At 50.1% G+C, this 22,564-nt stretch overlaps 2 protein-coding genes across 2 annotated transcripts; both read right to left on the bottom strand.

Annotated features, from left to right (window-relative positions):
• Positions 1–1,013: 1,013 nt before the first annotated feature.
• LOC101067245 (plakophilin-4-like) lies at positions 1,014–15,252 on the bottom strand. Its single transcript, XM_029840410.1, has 22 exons — positions 15,070–15,252; positions 14,585–14,740; positions 10,700–10,812; positions 10,351–10,385; positions 10,034–10,150; positions 9,481–9,635; positions 8,976–9,411; positions 8,207–8,377; positions 7,784–7,985; positions 7,423–7,555; positions 6,764–6,977; positions 6,167–6,350; positions 4,857–4,974; positions 4,162–4,356; positions 3,904–4,077; positions 3,689–3,839; positions 3,148–3,340; positions 2,977–3,061; positions 2,770–2,887; positions 2,558–2,689; positions 2,391–2,464; positions 1,014–2,275 (listed from the first exon to the last, which is right to left on the bottom strand). The coding sequence occupies exons 2-22, from the start codon at positions 14,687–14,689 to the stop codon at positions 2,018–2,020; spliced, it is 3,363 nt and encodes a 1,120-aa protein (XP_029696270.1). The 5' UTR covers positions 14,690–14,740; positions 15,070–15,252; the 3' UTR covers positions 1,014–2,017.
• A 1,509-nt stretch (positions 15,253–16,761) lies between these two features.
• Positions 16,762–21,605, bottom strand: LOC105416794 (ADP-ribosylation factor-like protein 4C). Its single transcript, XM_029840411.1, has 4 exons — positions 20,452–21,605; positions 18,281–18,833; positions 17,704–17,858; positions 16,762–17,447 (listed from the first exon to the last, which is right to left on the bottom strand). The coding sequence occupies exon 1, from the start codon at positions 21,085–21,087 to the stop codon at positions 20,503–20,505; it is 585 nt and encodes a 194-aa protein (XP_029696271.1). The 5' UTR covers positions 21,088–21,605; the 3' UTR covers positions 16,762–17,447; positions 17,704–17,858; positions 18,281–18,833; positions 20,452–20,502.
• Positions 21,606–22,564: the final 959 nt, after the last annotated feature.

Raw genomic sequence — 22,564 nt, 5'->3', positions numbered from 1 at the left:
CTTTAGTTTTTAATGAAGAGTGAAATGAAAGTTAGTAAAGTACTTTTTTTTTAAAAAAAAAAAAAACAGCTTTAAATTGCCAGGAAAGAAATTATCCTCACAGTGATGTAGCTTTGTCATCTTTCGAAAATACAAATGTACGCAAAAGAAGCTGAAACCTGAACTTCGCCTTGTGCTCCAGGTGGTGGCGGTAGAGCACCTAAATCAGATGACCGGAACCATTGTTCTTCCTTCTTGTTTGACGTGCCGTTTTTGTCGCTGGACTTCCGCCCTTGGCTGCGTTCATTTCGTAGTTTCAGCATATATTGGCATTAATGTAATTTTTGTAACTTCTCAAATTTATTTGGAATTCTTGTTTGGTTTCGGCGACCAAATTAAATTATAACAACCTTCTTATTTGAGGTTTATACGTCCTTTAATCTTTGCAGCTGTGTTTGTGGTTTGAAATACTACATCTAGTTATATAGTTATAGTTTAACCCTCCGAAGCTTCGGGAGGGGACACGGCCCCCTCCTCTACCCCCCAGCGGGACTTGAACGCTGCTCAACCAGCGACGTACGGTCGCGCTCTTTCCCACAAGGCCACCGGGGCTTCGAACAGAGCTCCTTCTTATGGGCCTTTTGAATTTCAAGCTGGAGAATTCTTAAGTTAAAATTGAACAACATGAGAGTTGAACCATCAGAAGTGCATTCACACACAAGAGCTATCCTTGTATCTTTGTGGGGACTTTCTAATGTATTCACCGGTCCCTGACTAATAATCACAACTAACCCCCAATTCTAACCTCAACCATAAAAGTACCTCTCAACCTTTAAACAGACTTTTGAAAATGTGAAGATCAGAATGTCCTCGCTTCCCACAAAGGTCCTCGGGGTTTTTTTTTTTGGTTTTTTTTTACAATAATACACACACTCTCCTTGGTGGAAGGATGTTTTCCTCACTTGTGGCCTCGGTCCTTCATACCTTCACATCTGTTTGCCTTCAAAAATATTTTAAACTATAAGACAGAAAAGTTAGTTGTTTTCTGGTCATGGTTTCATCTTTAATCTCGATACACAGATTTCCCTCAGTGATATTGCACATTATCTTCATCAGGTTGGGACAGAACAGACATTATTTGGCTCACGAGTAAAATTAACAAAAATAATAAATCATAGAAAACTCATCTTCACACAGTCACATAGAAAGTTCTACTGGGGCACAACAGTGTAACAGGACAGTCCGATCATGTCGTCTGTACAAAGATTTTCACGTTTTTCACATATTTCACACACTACGAGATACTGCACACAGAAAAGCCACCGGTGACACGTGTGACCCGCTTCTCTGAGGCTCTGATGGCTGCCGATGGTGGCGAAGGATATTTAAACTGCACATATTTACTGATGCGAAGAAAACCGACCTCCACGACTGTGAGATTCAGCAGCTTTAAACTGACAAATGGAAGCCAGACCGTGCTCGTAAAAATGCAGATACATTTTTAGTTTATGCTTCACAAAACAAAGTGTCAAAGCCTCAAAAAGTGTTCACCAAATCTGAGAATTAGTGTTCATTCAAATCTGAGAGGAGCGATTAATTTTACTTTTAGATTGGTCATAACTTTTATACTTAATAAAAGCATATTTTTATGAAGATGAACCTTCACAAGGCAGAATGCCACTGTGAAAATAACTACATTTCCCATAATGCCAGAGGTTCCACTGGCGTTGAAAGAAGCTAAAGTGATGCAGGAACAGAGAAAAGATGAAGAAAACTACAGTAGTTCATAGCGCACGACGGGGGCCACCAGCAGGGGGCGCCATTTAGCAACTGCTTGGTTTATTAGAAGACTAGAAGCTTTCTAGGTTTTCAAATAAAAAAAATTAAAAAAAAGAATTTCGTGTTTATCTGCATTGTTATCTTCACAGTCAACCAGCCAAGTCAGGGCGAGTGTTCAGATCAACACACAAACACTCGCATAGTCCACGTTTAGCGAAACTAGTCGTAAACTAAAGGCGTAGACCGCTGCGGGGTTGTTTCACACCCAGGAATCGGGGGAGCCACTGAACTTGTCCCCCCTGCTGGAAGGCCTCCGTGTGGTGGAGTAGAAATCGACATAGTTGGTTTTGGCTTTGAAATGGAGCGACTGGCCAGCGTAGCCATCGGGAGAGGAGGGGGTGAGGCGGCCCGGCTCGTCCTCGTAGTGCTCCTCGCTGTAGCCTTGCGGGGATGACAGGTACATTCTGTAGCTGTTGTAGTTCTTCCTGTCAGGTTCATCGTAAAATGGCTCTGTGTGCTGGAAGGAGCATTCAGAGGTAATTAGCATGGCGCCAAGCAGCTGCCACCAAGGTTTTGTGCTGGGATCACATGACCACGCATGACTGGAACTGGTGATGAAAGAAAACTCTCACCTGGGACCTTCTCAGATCCTCCCCTGACTGTGACGAGTACGTTCCAATGAAGTACGGAGGTTTCTTCTCGGACCCTGATGTCCAACAGGACCAACAGAAGAACAGCAGAACTTAGACAAATGACAAGGCTTCCGACACACATCCCTGAGGAACACCACAGAGCAAACCTGTGTGCTGCCGCTTGTGTAAACTGTTGTCCTCGTAGAACGTGTCCAGTTGCATAGATGACTGCGCTCTCTGGTAGTTAGAACTGTGTCTCCTGAAGCCCAGCATGGCTGGCGAGGACGTGGCGCTGCCCCCTGAGGAAAAACACAGGTCTAAACAGGAAGTTCTGCCTCTTCCGGACGCAGCGTTTGACAGCCGGGGCCGATCGAATCACCTGAAACGATGACGGGTGACGTCCGCATGGGGCTGGTGGGCAGCGCGGGCTGCGAGAGGTACCGGTCTCGCTCCAGAGTGGAGACGGGCGTGACAAAGTGGGTGTAGTTCCAGCCATCCTGCACAAAAGGCTTCGGTAAACTACCGACGGCAACCCACACAGAAGCCGGAGCGCACCGAAACCCCAGGAGGTCCTGCAGGTCCTCACCTGTTTGTACAGGGTCCTCAGCTCCCTGTACTGCCACAGCGTGTTCAACACCTGAGCTGCTGCCTTCACCACCTTCATCGAGTACCTGCGCCGCCATCAATGCCATCATCAGGACACACCTTCACCTGTTGTGCCTCATTAAGGGGCTGCAGACGTGCTTGTGCTTCCTACCCTTTCCCCCGGCCTTTGCTGATCTCCACCAGCTTCTCTATGCCGCCGCTGTCGGCTAAAGCTTTGGCGTTCTCCATGTTTCGGCTGGTGACCTCGTGCAGCGTGCAGCACACCGACGCCACCGTGTCATCTGAGAGCACCGATGGACTGTTGCCAGGTAACCGGTTCACCAGGTCCCGCATGGCATACTTACCTGACGAGGGAGACGGACACGGTGAGACCGACTGAAGAAGGATAAAGATATTCTGGGGTGCCGAGACACCCAAAGGTCGACACAAGTCTGACTTTAAACCACACAGTTCACGTCTCGTGATACATCCGTGGCAACATACGATCGTTAAAACTGTTATCAGGTTTGAACCAGCTGGTTTTTAGCTATTATCACCTGTTCTCCACAGGGGGGCGCTGCAGCCCCGCTGATGAGACTCAGTGAGATGAATGGGGGGAACTGAGCCATGGGGGGGCAGGAGTCCTCGTTTCAGCTCATTTTGGTTCAAATGACAACGTGTGTGTGTGTGTGTGTGTGTGTGTGTGTGTGTACCAATCAGCTCCTTATTGCGACTGTCCAGGGCCATGTTGCGGAGCGCCGTGGCCACGGAGCAGACGACGCGGTCGTTGTCCATCCTCAGCAGCTCCACCAGGATGGGGAGACCTTTTTCTTTTCGCACCGCCGCTCGGATGTAAGCTGAGAACTGAGCACGCCGTGCGTTAAACTCTGCGTTACAGTCGGACCGAAGCAGTCGGAGCGCCACACACCTTCCAGTTCCCAGCGGACAGGTTCTGCAGGGAGCCCGCGGCGCCCTCGAGCGTGGCTGGATTGGAACTCTCAGCGAGCAGGTTGAGGTACGGCTTCACCACCACCGGGTGCCACAGAAGCTCCGCCCCTCTCATAGGCTGAGACAAACCCGGGAATGGTCCCACGCCATCCCACTAGAACAAACACATTAGCTTAGCATCGTTCATTTAAGCATTTAGAACATTTTAAACAGTTGATTTCTGGTATTTATTGATGACCTTCTCATCGGGCCAGCCACCCCTCTTGCGGCCCCGCCTCCTTTTGCCCCAGCACAAGTAATCCAGCTCCTTGACAGGGGAGGAGAAGCCCAGCAGGTTGTCCAGCTCCTGGTTTCCGAGGAGACGAGAGGAGGGCATCTCCACCTCCAGACGATAGGAGAGGTTCCTCAGGGTGCAGACGCTGTTCTCCACGATCTGGCGTGAGACGGGAGTGTGTTCAGCAAAGACAATCTCACAGTTAATGGCCAGGACCAGGACCAGGACCAGGACCAGGACCAGGACCAGGACCAGGACCAGGTACCAACACATGAGCCACCTAAACCCAATAGGAAGTCTCCCACTTTGCCTTCTGTCATTTTTCTTTTGATTTTAACCAGATTCCTTTGGATGATTCACCTTTTCTAAACATGTAGTTTGGAATTCTTAACAAGAACAAAGATTAAAATCCTTTAGCGAATTCCACCATAATGAGAAATTATTCTAACATGAGGCAGCAATAACTGCTGTCATGGCAACCATGTGGACTTTTAACTCCAAAGGTGTGTGGGAAGGGTCAGGCCTGGTTTAGATTAAGGTCAGGGGTGATGGTTAGGGTGAGGAGCTGGAGGATGTTCATGGTTATGAAAGTTCTCATAAAGATGTGCAATGCAATGGTGTGTGGGGGGGGGGGGGGGGGGGGGGGGGGGGGGGGGCACCTTGCTGTCATAGTCCGCCGTGTTGACACAGACTTTGAGGATGTGAAGCAGTGAATCTACCAGACCTTCACAGCAGCGCAGCTGACTCCTCGCTTCCTCTCCTGCTGAGCTCAGGTTCCTAACAAACACACACACACACACGCGCACACACACGCGCGCACACACACACACACGCACACGCACACAGACTCAGCTGCAGTGTGTACTGTATCCCAGAGCCTGGCTTTAAAAACTGCCTGGAGACAGTAAAGGAGGAGCTGATCATCCAATAGGAAGGTCCAGCTGCTGCCACGGTGCGCTGACAACAGTCGATGGCAGGAAAATCCCACAATGCATTTCTATACCATTAATCTACGGCCTCGGCGGGAGGGCGGAGGGATGTTGAATGCTGGTTTCCTCTCCAGCTGGAAGCAGATCATCAGCTTCCACGATGCCGTCAGGTGACCACGGCTGCTAACGAGGTGGTCAATAACGGCGCTCGTCTCTTGTCAAAGAACCAGAAATATAGTAGCTTGGCAGCAGGAGCAGGTGTGACACTACCAGTGGCTAGAACTGCTGTGTCAGGGTTAAAAAGCCGGGCTACAGACTCCCTGTGGGATATTCGTTAGCTTTAGCACATAATATAAAGACATGCTGAGCTTTGGCAAACATCCCCTGGCTGGCAGACGTTTATCCAGGAAACATCATCTTGGTCAATATTAGCTCGCTGTTTTTCCACCTACCTGTAAAAGATGTTACTTTCTTTAGCTAGCTTAAATTGGCTAGCACTGCGGGAGCACCGTTGTAACAGATGATTGGATTTGTTAGCTACCAGGGATAGAATCTGCTGACAACCGTTAGCTTACTCTGGCTTGTGATACTCAGTACAGGCAGAGGTTAGCTAGCTGTGTGACAGCCGTTGACTAGCAAACACAAGCTGCCGGGCGTAGTGGAGCTCTGCCAGTGTTTTTGGCTGGTGCTGGTAGATGTTGTCTGACTGGGACGGATATTCCAGTCATTCCCACGCAGTTGATTTACTTCCCATTTCCTCCGCGCGGAGACCTTCATGACTTAAAATTGACAGCAGGCAGTCAAAAGGGAAACCGCTGCATCGCTAAGTGAGCTGAACACAGCAGTGTGGAGGTGACGGAAGAACACAGAAGGATCTGAAGCTCCACAAACATCTGCGCTCAAACACACTCAAATCACCGATGCCGTCGCAGGACTGCGGCACACTTCTGTTGGTGAGTCTGGCTGACAAACACGACGGTGGAATCAGAGGAGGCGCCAGCGGAGGCACCGCGGAGCACAGAGGGTGCGTTGGTTTTTACCTCAGACAGCCGGTGGTGTTGCGTAGCAGCATGGACGACTGGAACTTGACCCTGTGGTCGTCCCGCTGGGAGACGCTGCTCCAGCCTGAGTGCGGGATGACCACCGTGTTGGTCAGCGTGGTCAGCGCGTCGCGGATGATGGTCATCTTCACAGCGTCACATGAGGACAGGTTCCAGAGGACGCCTGAGATGAGCAGAAGAGGGTCCATCTGTGTAGCTTTGAATGCCCAAAACTGGCCACAACATCACAAAGTTGCATCCAAAATTATTTGTTGATTCAATTTTAAGTTCCAATTTCTCCATTTTAACACAAGTGTGAAAAACACGATCCTAAAGTTCTGCGGCAAACTGAACAAGCGGTTGTCATTGGCTGTCAGCCACTTCCTGTTTCCAAACACGTTAGCTTAGCATCTGTCCGGAGGATTGCACTGACGACACCTCCCACAGACCAGCTGATCCACGCTAACGTGGCGTGGAGCTCCCGCGCACACACAGATTTCCCAGCAGGCATCTGTGACTCACTGTTTATTAGCTGTTATACTTCTGTTCTATTACCCATGATGCACTCTGCCAACACGTCAGTGGAAGCAGACGTACCGGTGACCAGCTCTCGCACTTCATTGTCAGTGGTTTTTCTGAGCAGCCGCAGCAGAGCCGGAACGCCCCCGCAGTTCCTCAGCGCCACCTTGTTGTTGTCGCTGGCTTTCCCGTAGACCAGGTTCCTCAGGGCCCCGCAGGCGCTCTTCTGGACCTCTGGTACTTTGTGGTCCAGCTGGTCCACCAGGTGCTGGATCCCGCCCAGGTGGCACACCTGAGAACCAGTCACACAGTTCCTGATACCAGACCTGAAGACATTTGTCCACCTTCAGCCAGCTCGTGCAGTTCGACGCCCCTGAAACTGGAGCAAGTATCTGATACTTATTTTGCATTTTCGAGTATTTATGAACATTCGTTCCTTTGATCTTCAACTGATCGTCTCACTGGGACAAACTTAAAAAAGTCACCTTCTGCTGAAAATCGGCGCTGACGAGTTTGTCGACACGCTCGTATTTTGGCAACTGCGAAGGATTTAACAGATGGAGCTTTGGCTCATCATCTTGGCAAGAAAAACTAAAGTCACATTGTGAGCTGAGAATAAACTTTGGAAGGAAAAAAAATTGAAACGTTTCAGGGTGAAATCGCTGTAAAACACTGTGTTTCCGGTAGTTTCGTGTTTCCGGTAGTTTCGTGTTTCACTCCGCGAGCCGCCGCCTCACCTCCACTTTGATCTGGTTGTCTCCGTAGCACAGGTGCTGCAGGTAGGCGGCGGCGTTGGCCTGCACCGACGGGAAGTGATGCTGCAGCATGTGGATCACCTCAGGAAGTTCGGGGTCGCGCCACGCAAATTCCCTGAAACAGACAGAAATGCATGCTACGCTAGGCTAAAACAAAACACAACAAAGGTTAGCATGCTAACCTGATAGATATAAGATTAGCTCAAGACCAGAAGTGAATTTCTGCTTATTTTATGATGATGGATATGTTTTTTTTTTACAAATTACTCTGGCCAAGAAAGTAAAATGTCCTCACACAAGCTAACAGACAGCTTGTGAGTTAGTTTTATGAAGGGGTCGGTACCTGGGGTCCTTGTGGATGCTCTCGATGGACGGGGTACGAGTGGTGACCCGGTCCACCAGATCAGAGTGACGGTGGGAGAATACAGGTTCTCCGGAGAGCCTGTAGGAGTCCACGAACAGCCCCGCGTTAGCCAATCCATAGCTGCTTCTTTGGTATGGCAGAGTGCCGCAATGACTCAAGGTCCGAGGGAGGGTCCCCACACCTGGGGGGGGGGGTGAAAACGGATCAGGAGGCCAGAGAAATGGAATTAAAATCTTAAATTTAGAGAAATGCTGTTGAGGGATCCATAGAAAACAGCCAGGACCTGAAACATGGTCATTCTGTAGCATATCTGCAGGTTAATGTGTGTGTGTGTGTGTGTGTGTGTGTGTGTGTGTGTGTGTGTGTGTGTGTGTGTGTGTGTGTGTGTGTGTGTTGCAGTACCCGTGTTGCTCCTGTAGAGGGTGCCCTGGGCCTCGTGGGCGGGGCTGTGGTAAACGGGGCTGTGGAAGGTCCGCTCATCGAACACAGGAGTCATGTGACAGTCTGGAGACAACGGCGCCCTCAGCTCGGCGTCCATCTGCCCTGCGTGAGCGGCGTACGAGCTGTGAAGGCCTGCAGGGACAAAACACACACACATGCACACACACACACATGCGTGCGTTGTCATAATACAGCGTTGGAGTAAAACAGCAGATAATCACATGCTGACTTTCCAGAGGGGCTTTTTGATGAAAAACTACAGTATGTGGGTCAGTGGGAGGGGCTTATAGGAACAGAGAGCATGATGGGAAAGCGCATTCACGTCCAAGTTTCATTCAGCTAGCGATGACTTGTTTTTGCCTGAAATCATTCATCACGTGTCCGTGATTCAAATTTCTTATTCAAACACATTTTCTAACCCGCTTGATCAAATATTAATCCAGATTATAATTTATCTGGTGCTCGACACATGTTGCTGCGCTTAAATGTTGGTCGTTGGCGTTAAAAACGGGCTTCGTGGTCAACAAACAGCACATTAAAAATGAAATGACCTCATTAATGTTCCCACTCGCCGCGCTAACACGCTAGCTCTGATCACATCACCCCAGAAAAGGGCGGAAACAAAAGTGAAGATGGAAAAGCATCCGAAGGGACACATAAAGGTTCTTGGCGGTCTTCCGGTCCAGGAAGCGCGAGCTGTGGGATAGTTAGACGGAGTCATGTGACTGACCTATCAGGCTGTCGGGGCGGGGCAAAGCGCTCTTCTGGTAAAGCCCGTACGGGTCGGCTCCGTACACCAGCGGCTGGCTCTGTCGAGGCAGCGTGGTTCCGTAGTGCTGCGGGACCGCCGTCATTCCGGAACGCAGCGGGGAACCCATCAAGCCCCTCCCCTCCACCAGTGAGAAGGTGGAGCCCAGGCGGCCACTCCCTCCTCTGTCCAGCGCCGGGACGCCATCGGTCGGGGACAGCGGCGAGGGGCAGGACGGCGGCATGCTGGTGCCGGGGAACACGGCAGCCAGAGGTTTGGGCTCGGAGAGAATCGGCGAGTCGTAGGTGCTGCCCTGAGACGTGCGCAGGGATATCCGGGACGGCGAGACGGTGCCGCAGCCTGGAGACTGACTGCTGGACGGGAGGGACGTCATCCGCCGCAACATCCGACTGGACAGCTGGGGAGAGGACGGGGGTGGTGCTGGGTGAACCGGCCCTTTAAAGCAGAGTTCCGTCATGAGGCTCACCTGCCCGGACGTTTGACCCTCGGCTCGTGGGCTCCTCGACAGCGAGGACCGGGGTTCTGTGCGCACCACGTTCTGGTTGCTATAGTGACTGACGCTGCTGTCCTGGTAACCGCTGTCGGAGTATGAGGTCATGTGGGCAGAGTGACCCCCGGAGCCTGGCGGGAGAGAGCGTTTAAACATCTTTGTTTTCCTACTCCTTAGATACGCGCGAGCGTGAACATGCACGTGCACGTAGGCATTGAGCATCGGCGCTCCTGCAGCCTCTCCAGCTTCAGTACAGACACCAACTGTCCTCCAGCTGAGGAGCAGCGAGCATGCTGGGATATTTTTAACATTTCTGGAAGGTTCCACGGATGGAAGACAGGTCGAGAGGAACCGAGAAGCTCGGGAGCTGAATTTCAGCTGTATTTGGATATAAAGAGCATTCTGGGGTTGAAATCTGCCTAAAACACCTCAGATGAGGCGTTTTTTCTAACATTCCGAAGCAGGAATTCCTTGTTTTTGGTGTCTGAGGCTGCAGGAAGGAGCTGCTGCTCTTCAGAGTGGAACAGACCCTCACTGTCATGCAGGGAGGCGCAGTCCGGCTCGGGCGGGTAGAGTCCCTCCTCCCCCTCCAGGTGACGGCTCGGACAGCCCGACGCCTCCGCGGCTCCGCCCTGAAACTCTCCACCTGAAGTTCAACAGACACGCGGTTTAAAGCTGCATCATCAGAAACAGACGCTGGTTCTAAACCAGGTGGGTTTGTGAAGATTCTGGTGGCTCCACTGGATATTTACAGCCTGAAACTGCGGGTAAACCACCCACATTAGGGCCACTCGCTTCCAGTCGGATGGTGAAAGCATAAAAACGGTGAAAGAGTTGAAAATATACCTGCAGATCTCCATGCGAACGACTTCTGAGAGGAACTTGGGTGGAGGAGCGAACGGGGAGGAAAGGAGAGGTGAATCAATAAAACGTATCCGGGGAGACGTTACCAACCAACCAAAAACATGATGGCGCCTGCCAACAATCCTACACATGAACATCAGCCTGCATTTATGTTTCCAGGAGTCACCTGACGACCTCTTGACCTTCAGACTGAAGGAAACTTTGACCTTTACAACATTCAGCATCACATTTATTTGGTCACATCTGCGTGGCAGCAAATATAAACACTAAAACAGCTGTCGGATACTTCCTGTTTACGACATTTAGCGCCGCCATCCCTGGAGGCATCTACCTGCTACTGTCTCCTGCAGGAGACTCTGCTTCCAGCATGCACCTCTCCAGCTGGCTGGCCACGATCTGGCGTTCCTCCTCCAGCTCCCGCGTCAGTCTCTCAAACTGGAGCTCCTGTGAGGAGACACTAATGGCAGCGTTTACGCGGCTACAAGCAGCACGGCGCCGCCGTCTGAGCCCCGGCATTAAGAGCATTTAACGTCAGTCAGAATTAGAGCAGAAACTCTTTAGGAGTTCTGGTGGACTTGACTGATTCCAGGAGCTGCCAGGCATTTTTTAAACCTGTTAGCGGGTTTAAAACCAGTTAAAAAAAAAGCATTACAGCAGCAAAATTAAAAAGCAGAGCGTCTCAGCAGCTGTCACATGGCGACACAGAGAAAGACACGGTCCCATTTAAGGAAAAACAGGACAGAAAAGCAGGGATGAAACATGTTGTCATGGTAAAGGTGATGCAGTTGATGGTGCCACAGTCATACGGAGTTCCTCAGGGGTCAGGTCTCGGACCTATGCGATGCTCGACACATAGCTGTGCCTGACTGGTCTCGTGAGCCTCCGGGTCGATGTTCGGAAGCAATGAATGAGTCTGGGAGGAAGCAAAACTTACTTCTGATCTAATGTTGAAGCCAGAGTTTTCTTTCAGTTCTCCAGTTCTGAGCGTCAGCGACAGGATATAAAGTTCTACTAAACCTTCAAAGTAGATTATTGATATGCTGGGGGAACAGGATGTTCTGTATTTTAAACTCTCTTTAGGTGTTTTTTTGGTTCCATCTGTGTCATTTATGTTTTTTACTTCCCATTTTGGGGCTTTTTGCCCCGTGCTGGACGAGTAAAGCTAAAGACCCCCCGTCTCCCACCATCGCTGCTCTCCTGGCAGGTTGAATGAGGCCACATCGCGCGCGTCGGCCAAAGACGGTTAAGAGGCCTGATTTCTCTACGTTATTCCGAAAACACGATCAGCAAATGGTCCGTTAGCCGAGCGGCAGGGGAGCGGCGGCAGAATCCAGCCCAGCGCGTCCACAGCGGGAGTCGCCCCTGCCGCCGGCGGGCTGCGGTTGGACGCGGCGCCACAGGAATCACACGAGTCCTGGCCGGACCGTGACAACACAGCAGAACCAACGGATCAGGCCGAGCCTCGCACGGCCGAGCCCGTCCTCGCTGACATCACCAGGCGGCGTGACTCCGTCCCTGGAGGCGTGCCGCGGCGCCGTGACAGGGAGCTTCTGTTCTCCTGCTGTGTCGCTGCGGTGATGGCGGCAGGCTGGCGTTGAGCGTGGTTGGAGAAAAACGGACCATCTCCATCTCCGGGTTTCTCATATTGTTTTATTTCAGGAAACAGTCGGCAGATTTGTTTCCTACCCGCCGTCTCCGAGATGAGAAACGGGGATTATTCCCACTTCTGCTGGGAAGCGGCAGATTTTGAGGCGTTCTGGGAGACGGCGTGGTTGTTAAATAAACTGGGCTTAAAGACCAAAGGGAGGACGAGCAGCTGGAGCTGGAGACAGCCTCAGATGTCTGATAAGAGCCGAAACGGAATCTAAGAGCAGCTTTTCTCTTCCCTTTTGATTTGGGAGCCAAAGAAGAAAAACGGGCCTCCCGTTGCCCCGCAGGCTGGTTTCCCGGCACAGTCTGGAGCCGCTGAGTCGTGCACGCGCTCTCTCTTTACAGCCACGGGGGGACGGACGCGCTCCGGTCCGGACAGATGTCACACAGCAGGTTGGACCCTCAGATCCCCACCCTGAGGGTGTGACCCCTCCCTCAGCTCCGCTCAGGCTGTCTATCATCCAGGTTGTAGTTGTGTGCTCTTGGACACCGGTGTCACAGGGAGGGGGGGGGGGGGGGGGGCGCGCCCTGGCCTGACTCGGCGTTTGACTGCACTCGCTCCACGCTTTTGCTGGCACGTCGGGTTTCATTCGACCGGCTGCGTATTGTGAAGTAATGAAGCGTCCCGATCTTATGGGCCGCACGTCTCCCAGGAACCGCGCTGTGATATACGAGACCCACACGCGTTCAACAATTTTAATACCTCACTGGATTATTGATCCGTGAGTTTCATTTATTTTATTCCTTTTTATTTCAGTGGAAAGCATTTTACGGGGGGGGGGGGGTGAAGAATGTTTCCAGTCCTTGCATTTTGTCAGTTTGTTTTGTTTTCTTATTTGTCAAAAAGTTGTGACCATAAACTAAGTTGTCACTTGTATTGATCTTGGACATCGGGCCTATTTCAACACGAGGACAATAAGCAGCGCGTCAGCCTTAAAACCAGAAAGAGCGAACTTAGCTCCACAAAAGGTAATGAAATGGACCTCAAAGCACCATGAACACCCACAATTCTGTCAACCATTTCTGATATGAGGCCCAGACAGAATAACTCAGCACTTCCTGCTTCACTTGATGAATTCGTGGATGTTTTCCCTCCACGTGTGACAAATCTGTGGGCAACCACAGCAAACGTTGCTAGGAGCTCTCCTGTTGATCACTCTCTCCCACCTTTAATGGGCTCGGCATTGAAAAGTAGCAGGCCCTGATGATGTGCTCCATTTAGCACGTCTCGTCTAACATTTCCATGGACACTCCAGCGCGTCACTGCTGGCATTTCAGCCCAGAGGCGAGTGGGAGACATTATACAGCCAGGCCACACAATGGCGTTACCAACCATGGCATTTAGCACCGCTAGTAGCCCTCAGCGGCTAATTCAAAGAAGAATCACAAATTCAAACATCCAATTCAAACATTCCATCCAGAGGGTAAACTCTCTGAGCAGCCAAACCCAGTCACACTACTTTTTTGATGAAAACCTCGCCTTTATTCTGTGATGAAAGCAGGTGCAGCGGAGTTACTTAACGTTCATCTTTTAAGACGCTTTTGTCTCAAACTAAGGGACAAACCAGGAAGCCATCAATATATGTTCTAGTTAAACATAAATAAAAACACAAATGACAAGCGATAGCCTGGGATTAGCATGCTAGCTGACAGGAACGTGTGTTTGAGATATATTTATGACTCTTTAATGGAGGTTGAAGCGGGAAAAAACGACGCGGAGGTCGGTCGGGAAAACCTTTAAGTCTGGGGGAAAGATACCAAAACAGATCCCGATGAAGCCGACAGAAATGAGCCACCATTTATTTATTATTTTGTCTGGAAGAAAGATGTCAGATCTCTTTTTCTTTCACATCACAGGTCTTTAAATAGCAACGTGCCCAGTTTGGTGTCACCCAGGGAGGAGAGGGAGTGTTGGGGGGAGGATGGCCGCCTTCCAGGTGTAATTAGGAGCAGAACAGACAGACTCCCACCAGGATGGAGGGACGAGGGTTTAAGTAACAGCAAAGACAGACGACAAGTTCACAGAGCAGCTCCGCGTGAATATGAACATCTGACGGCTTCCATGAGCATCAGAAACATGTCAGAAACGCTTCACATCCATATTCAGCAGCTCGAATCTGTCACACAAGGATTTAATCCTGCATCTCTGAACCGGAGACAACGGCCAAAAGACTTCAGCATCACCAAGATCACCAGTTCGGATCCCTGGTCTGATCCCCTCAGAGCCTTCAGAGAACTTTAACCACAGATGTGGAGATGAGCTCTAAACTGGGGGCAAATTAGAGATCACGCGGTGCAAAATAAAGAGAGCGAAATGGAAAATGGGAACACGTGAGGGGCGGCACGGATGCAGAAGGATGAAAACGGCAAACTTCCTCAAAAACGGGGGGGGAAAAGGGGGGGTCTGGAGAGGATCAACAACACACAGAGGAAAATGTGGATGTGACATCATCAGAGAAGCTCTGGTAGATTACGGCTATCGGATCTTTGTAATCTACCAGATCCTGGTGGGATCCGCTGGCACAGGAAGGCCGATTAAAGGTGTGCGGGGTGCTGCTGGTGGTACCTGCTCTTTGACTGAAGCCAGGAGGTTGTTGGTGGTGCTCTGGGAGGCTGACGCCTGACTGGGGGCCGCCACCGGCCCTCCCCCCTCCGCCTCCCCCTCCTCCATCACCCCGAAATGGTCCAGAGCTGCGCGGCTGCCTCGGCGCCCCCTCTGACCCTGCAGGAGAACAGGCAGCGTGAGCAACACACATCTGGCAGGAAGAACATTCACGTCCAGGAAGAATCCCGCACTCGTCCGCGCGACCTCGGCACCGCTGCACCGCGGACCCTCTGACACACACCACCGCACGGCACCGCACGGCCCCGGCACCGGAGCGACACTGACAGCCGGTCACGTTCGGGATTTTTCCCGACAACCTTCATCGCCAGCCACACACAGCCTGTCAGTCAAACGCGCACATCAACCATTCCAAGGACGAGGTCACGCCGCCTCCGCCCGCGCCCGCGCCCAGCTGACCGCCCGCCCCGCTGGCCAGCGCGACTCACCGGCCAGATGTTGCGGTGGGAATCAGGCCACAGCTGGCTCGGTCCGTCCCGTTACGCGTCCATCCTCTCCCAGCAGGCGGCTCCTACATCCTGCACGCGCCGACACATAAAATCAACAACAAACGACGAAACACTCCCGTGCACGCGCGTCCACGCACACGCTCCGTGAGAGGTCCCCCCCCCCCCCCCCGCCCCCTCCCTGTCTCCTCTGGTCCCGGTGCTGAGTTTCAACCGCGGCCGCATTCACGCGCACCGAGCAGCGTGACGTCAGCGTGCAGCGGTGGATCACGTCCTGATCGTCGGTATCGATCCGCCGCTGCGGCTCAAGAAGCGGCGTTCACGTGCGGCGCCGCGCAGCTCCTCGCGCAGACGAACGCTGCTGCCGCGAGGAGGACCGCCGCCTGCAGTCGTGTGCGCGTGCGCGCCTCTCCCCTCCCTCGCGCTGCAGGTGAACGGTCGCCCGCGTGGGACCCGAATGGACAATTTAAGGTGCAACATGAGCTGATTGTTTCCGAAAGCGAAGCCGGAAACCACAGCAAACGTCTGAACGACGATCATGTAAAACCAGCCAGATCGCAGACGAAACACAATATCTTCCATCTTGAAAAATAATATTTGCAAGATCGTCTAGCAGAACTTGAAATCAAGTTCTTTTGATGAGTGTGATTGTTGGTGAACCGATGGCGCTGCGTTCAGGACTTGAACGTCTCCAGCCAGCGACCATCAGCCTCCCGTCAGACATCTTTCTGGCTCGTCTGTCGGGCTGGTTTAAAAGTGAAGTGGACTGAGAAATGGTGGCTCCAAAGCTGCACGTCCCTCCAGGCGAGAGCCAGGATGTAAATACAGCAATGGACTCTGGGTAAAAACAAGATGGCAGCAGTGTGAAAGCGTCCTCACAGGCTCCGTCACGCTGTTGACAGTCTCTAAGTGTTGGAGACAGCCACCAATTGTTAGAAATACTCCTCATTTTAAATTAGCAGGAGGCCTGAAAGACCACACCAGCACACGTGTCCATGCACATGCTTGTTTATTGAAATAAAGTTGGATGTTTACAGAGGTCTTCTCTCAAACTGCTGCCGTCTTCAGCGTCCTTGTGTGGACAAAACAAAGGACCCTCCTGGAAACCTGCACCCAGAAATAAAAAAGCTTTGTTTCTTCTGAGTGCACGTGGTGTGAGGAGCGAACACAAGGAGCCTTTTCAGTTTTTTTGGGACAAACTCACAGCTTAAACCAGCTGTAAGAGCTCCAGTCGACCAACGTCCCGGCAGGTCTCAGGTCCAAATGTCCCTTATCGGCTAAATGAGTAAAACCAGCAACGGTTCGGAGTCGTGCACAAGTCGCTGGGACTCAGGAATTTAAAAATCTCAACAGTGAAACTTTCCTGTGACCACACAGTCAAACTGTTGCCATGGCAACGTCTGTCTGGGGAGGCATAGTGCACTGATACAACACTCTCTTCTTGAGGAAAAGCTTTGGGGACTAATGTGACTCTTTATTCTCCTGTTTTAATATTTGCTGGCAGCAAACTGGTCACAGAAAAGCTGGAAATACTCTAAAAACTAACGATATTTAGGTTTACGTGGACGGTTTAGTTCAGTTGGTGTCAAAATCCAACGTTTGTGGTTTAAAACTGATGGAAACAAGCGTGAACGTCGCCACAGGCAGCAGAACACATCACCTCAGCAGAAGCACTTTGCATGAGCACAAACACGTTTAAAACTTTACTGGCTCCTTCGTCAACACGTCAGTGACGGTAACCAACAACTCAGACGTCTTTCAAATGGACAAACACAGAAATCAAAGACACAGCGAGGACAAACACGTCCACAGAGAGAAATAAATACAAGTTTGGCATAAACAGGAGTACAAAACCGTCAATAGATGAGTGGTTCTGAGAAAGAAGAGAGGCGTGTTTGTGGAGCCACGAACCGCATCCGCGTTACTCCAGCTCGTCCACGTCCTCCGTGGCGACGGTGCTCGTTTGTTCCGATGTCACACCTGGAAAAACACACCAGTGTCAACCAACACAAAAATGTCCCACCGAACTACAAATGTCCGACGTGGCTCAGCAAGGCTCCATCAAGCCGCCAGTCAGGAAATTCACCCTTTTATTTTGTGATAATACCAAACCAACACTGAACACCATCAGTCATGGGGCGGGGCCACAGTCGATGGGCCACAGAGAAGCAGGAGAAGGTGTTCTGGTACTGGGGGGACGCGCCAGGACACCCTCAGAACACTGCCTCGGTGCCCTGGAGCAAGGTATCAAATGCCATCTGTGGCCCCTCAATGAGCGGGTGACTCAATCACAGGTGTAGCCTGCCTTCCCCCTGATGCAGCTGGGATAGACTCCTTTGGCAGATGTTGCCAGGTGCAACCTGAAAGAACAACCTGCATCAGCAAGGCGACGTCACAGCATTCTCTAGTCTTCTCAAGTATCAATACTAATATTGCGCAGGGTTTGAAGATAGACGGGTGTTTATTGATGCTGCATACAAACACACAAACGTGCCTTGCAGCAATAGCATGAGATGTACTCGATTCCCAAAACGTAGGGATCAAAATCCAATTGTTTGTTGAAATGAGATACAGCATTAAGCTAGCACAGCGGAGAAAGTGCTAACAAGAACTCACCGGAGATTTGAACCAAAGTTTCCATCCTCTTTTTCGGCACTCCTTGTATCCCTTTCACAAAACGACAGGATCGAGAGAAAAGCTTCGTCGACTTTAAATTACCGGAGTTTGTTCAGCTGCAGCCCCACGACCAACCACCGTTCCACTGACGCCCCCTGGTGGACCCAAGGGATCATTACAATTAAGGGCCGCAACAAAATATTATAGATAGATAGATAGATAGATAGATAGATAGATAGATAGATAGATGGATGGATGGATGGATGGATGGATGGATGGATGGATGGACGGACAGACAGACAGACAGACAGACAGACAGACAGACAGACAGACAGACAGACAGACAGACAGATAGATAGATAGATAGATAGACAGACAGATAGATAGATAGATAGATAGATAGATAGATAGAACACTGACAGTGATGCTCTGTCTTCATGTGCTGAATATGCTGCTATGACAACGTGACGTGTTAAAGGTGCTGTCAGGACCAGCATCAGCACTGAACATCTATATTCATTGAACATTATTGTTTGTACTGTTGAAACTGCCTTGAATGAATTAAATCTCTGATCACCTAAACAACAAATGCATTGCGTCATTTGTAAATGTGTGAAGTCTTTTCCAAACGGGTCTTGAAGGGCAAATATTAACCACAGTGTGTGTTGCTCATCTTGCTTGGAAGTGGGATTGAGCAAGCATCCATTGAGCAGTTCACCATTGGGATTGTGTTGAATTAAACCCCAGCGGACACACAAACACTGGCTGAGGGAGAAAAGTGTGAACAAGAGCTGAGCTGTGTTCCAGCACCTGGAATAATCCCTCTGACCGGCCGAAGCTCCATCTCCGTTTAATATTCCATGCAAAAGTGAGGGGGACTCGACGGTTGACAGCTGAGCACAGTGATCGGGCAGGAACTCCCTCCACGGGATCCACTTCCTGGTTTCTGGTTGCAGGTGACGTCATCACGGCAGGATGAACGGGCGCCTGTTTTTCCGACTGTTTCTTCAGTCTGACAGAAACATAAAAATGACTGCAGCATGTAGCGGGCAGCACAGGGACCCAGTTCTGTTGGGTTTATTTTAGCGCAGGTGAGAGCCTGAAAGAATCTTCATCCTGGAGGAAACAACCTGATGAAAGATGGAAAAACTCCGGTGAGATGTTTCAACACGTTTAAAGGAAAACTAAAGTTTGTCATTTAAGCTCCAGGTTGAATAAAGAAGTTTGAGATGCATTAGGAAACTCTGGTTTTGTTTGAGTTTTCTAACATTCATTAACATTATTTCAGCATTCTGAAGCTGCAGGAAACTCCCCGGTTCCTCCATAATTACAGGTTGAAGCCACTTTCATCAGGTTTTGCGACTTAGAAACTTTTTTTGGGGGGTGGGGGCAGACGAGGACAGAGAGAAACAGACAAAACACACCTTCCATTACAAAGAGTTTAATCCCAAAAATAGGCGGTGTTTTCTCTGCTTTGTGTCGATGCGAGGCCACCGTATCTGCAGGGTTACTGAGGTGGTTCTGAGCGGAGCAGCTGTCATGCAAACATCTGGATACTGCAGAGAAAAGACGTGTTGCACACTGGCTGCAGGTCAGCTACGCCACAAGCTGTCGTGGATGGAACAGAGGGAAACCACTGATTGGTTCCAGGAAGACGTCAACTGCAGCCTGACCATCGGCTGATCTCAGCGCGATCAGCTGCTCCGGATCAGCTGCTCCGGATCAGCTGCTCCTCAGAACTAAAGTTCATAATCGCTCCTTTATGCTCCTTTCGGTGTCACTCCAGAAACAAGCTCCAATGTACGGAAGCCCGTGCCTGACAAATTTCATGGAAATCTAAACACGGGCAAATATCCCTCAAGTCTGAAGATGATTCAGCAGCTCTGACCTTTTAAAATAACCTTTACAGTACATTTAAATTATTTTATTTACGGGTTTTTAAAAACAGACCTTATTTTTCACATTTATGGTTCGTTTTACATCACAGCTAACCTTTTTATTAAAATTAACTGTTGTCAAAATGCTTTCATGATATTAATTTATTTCATTTTTGTTATTTTCTGATAAGTCTTATAGGTTTTTAATCATAGCTTTGGGCTTTTTTAATAGTAAAATGATGGGAAATAAATTAATCCTTCCATAAATTCAAAATCTGAATGAAATAATTGAACATTACTTTCATATTTTATTTCTGACCATCTATGAATGTGCAGCGGATTTAAACGTGTTTATGAGGAACTCTGGATAAACAGTAAAAGCAGTTTGTGTCAATAATCTCACAGTTTAACCTCCGGCAACAGTCGACGCCACTTTTATCTGCACCGAAGACGGCGCCCCGTCTGCATGTTCCTGCAGAAACATCCTCCTCTCAGGTCAGAAGCTACGGGCCAGCGACAGTCTGACGTCCTGGAGGATGAAAGATGGTTTCCACGTACAAAATGAGGTGGTTTTGTATGACCTGGAGACGTCACAGTCATGTGACTGTGTCAGACGCAACAACCTTGACCTGCTCGGTTTCTGCCAGTTTGGAACTTCTCTTTGGTGTGTACACCATCCATCCATCCATCCATCCATCCATCCATCCACCCACCCATCCATCCATCCATCCATCCATCCATCCATCCATCCATCCGCAGACTCTACATTCATCAGTCTTCATCTTCTTTCTTCTGTCACATCACATCACATCACATCACACATCCCCTAATTTTCGGAGCAGCGTCGCTATAAATATATGAGGAGACTTGCAGCGTTTCTATGGTGATGGATAATGCTGATGGTGCGTCACGGTGTCCTCTGTCACTGCTTCTTCTTCTTCTGCTTCAGTGACTTCCTCCTCTTCACGATCATCTCGTACAGCCGGTCCATGCCCTCGTCCAGACCCTCCCCGATGATGGCGCAGGCCGGCTGGACGTGGTACGGCGTGGACGGGCTCAGCTCGGCCAGGGCGAGCTGCCTCTCGATCTCCCCGACGTCCAGCGCCCGGGGCAGGTCCTGCTTGTTGGCGATGACCAGCAGCGGGGTCCCCTGGTTCTCGGAGAAGCGGGTGATCTTGTGCAGCTCGGTGCGGGCCTCCTCCAACCGCTCGGCGTCCACCGAGTCCACCACGTACACGATGCCGTCCGTGCAGCGGCTGTAGGGCTTCCACAAGGGCCGCAGCTTCTCCTGGCCCCCGACGTCCCAGAAGTGGCAGCTGATGCCCCGGGAGGCCCCCGCGCCGCCCAGCCGGATGCGCTCCGTGTTGAAGCCGATGGTGGGCACCGTGTTGACGAACTCGTTGAATTTGAGCCGGTACAGGACTGTGGTTTTCCCCGCAGAGTCCAAGCCGAGCATGACGATGTGCAGGGACTGGAAGGAGGCCAGGTTGGAGAAACTGTTCCCCATGGTGCAGCCTGGGAAGCGGCGATGACACCGCAGCAGACGCGTCAGATGTCCCCGGGATGGTCCATGTTTACGCCTCAGCCGCGTCTCTGCTGCTCAGCGGACGTGGAGGGCGCAGTCCCTCGGTGTGCAGAGGAACTCCGGCAGCAGGACACGTTGCAGCATCCCTGGAGTCAGTCCAACTACCGAACACGCACACGCACGCACCGCGGCGCGGTCCAAATGCGTAAAAGTCACCTCATATCCGCGGAGCGCTTTAAGGAGGTAGCTCACGTCGATAAATACAAAAAATGACGCGTAGATGCGTCAAGCTAGAGTGGAGGAATAGAGGACTTCCCTGCTTTTATTTCATCGGAGTCCGACAGACACGCTTAAAATGGAAAAAGTTAAACATTCTGCCCTCAAATAATGTTCCACCATTTCCAAACCATGAAGAGCAAACACGATCATGTGTCTTCATAACCAAAGGTCTGATTGAATATTCACATTTACTCAGCAATAAATTATCAATTTATCCAGCAATGAAGACAAACTAGGAAACAAAATGCATCTCGAATGTAAAAAAACAACCCAAACCCCCCCCCCCCCGTTTAAAGCCACAGAGGGAATTTATTTTGAAAGGAACGCATTCGACCTGCTATTTCCGCTGTTAGCTCGCTCTTGTGTTATTAAAAAACTTTACAGTGAATAACTCTGTCAGCGTAATTTACAGCATGGTTTATTTTAAGCATCTATGGCAGCGGATTAATAAAAATCTTTAGCTCTTAACGGCTTCAGAAACCCGCTTCAGAAAAGTACCCCACCCAGGAAATCGTTTCCTACATCTTTGTTTTAAAATTGTTTTGAATAAAAGTTAAGTAGAGAATGGCTTGCGATGCATATTTTTTTCTTTTTAAACTTGATTTATAAGAAAATATATTTCACTAAAAACGCGCAGGCGGTGTTTGGCTCTACAGATGTCCGCTAGATGGCAGCAAACACCGGTAGACGCAGATTGTTTGCGTTTTTGGCCATATTTTATTTTATTTTAGATCAACAGTTTCCCCCAACATCAGTTCCATAAAATAAAACTTAAAGAACACTGCTTTGTTTTAAAAAAAAATCAAACTATGCTTTTATGTTCTGAAGCTATAAAATTCTAAGAAATTTAATGTACTGAAGCTTCAGAGCAAACAAGTGTTAAACGGTGTAAAACGAGTTTAACAGCTCATTTGAGCAAAAAATCAGTGATTTTGACCTTTTAACGTTGGTTCCAAAGTGAGCTGAAGTCGCCACCTATCCCCTGCTGCTGTGGATGCTGTTTTGTATTTTTGTCATTGTTGTTTGTATGATTTCATAATTATTTTGTTGTGTTCTTTCCTTCTTTCTGCAGCGCTGCTGTGATGTGGCCTTTTCAGCTTCCTCCCTTTGAGCCACACATGTTGTCATTAACATAAACGTTCATCATGGCGCTGTGCTTCAAAGAGGAGCAGAGGTCAAT

Source organism: Takifugu rubripes, chromosome 8 (genome assembly GCF_901000725.2).
Source record: "Takifugu rubripes chromosome 8, fTakRub1.2, whole genome shotgun sequence".
Classification (NCBI taxonomy): domain Eukaryota; kingdom Metazoa; phylum Chordata; class Actinopteri; order Tetraodontiformes; family Tetraodontidae; genus Takifugu; species Takifugu rubripes.
This window is presented reverse-complemented; position numbering and strand designations above follow the sequence as displayed.

What these genes read in the sequence shown, in the direction of transcription:
- LOC101067245 (XM_029840410.1), bottom strand. Translation starts at nt 14,689, where the DNA reads ATGGAGGAGGGGGAGGCGGAGGGGGGAGGGCCGGTGGCGGCCCCCAGT. An exon ending in CCGCCCCGACAGCCTGATAG is followed by an intron (nt 8,378 to 8,975) that starts GTCAGTCACATG and finishes TTGTCCCTGCAG; the next exon opens with GCCTTCACAGCTCGTACGCC. An exon ending in AGCATCCACAAGGACCCCAG is followed by an intron (nt 7,556 to 7,783) that starts GTACCGACCCCT and finishes TGTCTGTTTCAG; the next exon opens with GGAATTTGCGTGGCGCGACC.
- LOC105416794 (XM_029840411.1), bottom strand. Translation starts at nt 21,087, where the DNA reads ATGGGGAACAGTTTCTCCAACCTGGCCTCCTTCCAGTCCCTGCACATC.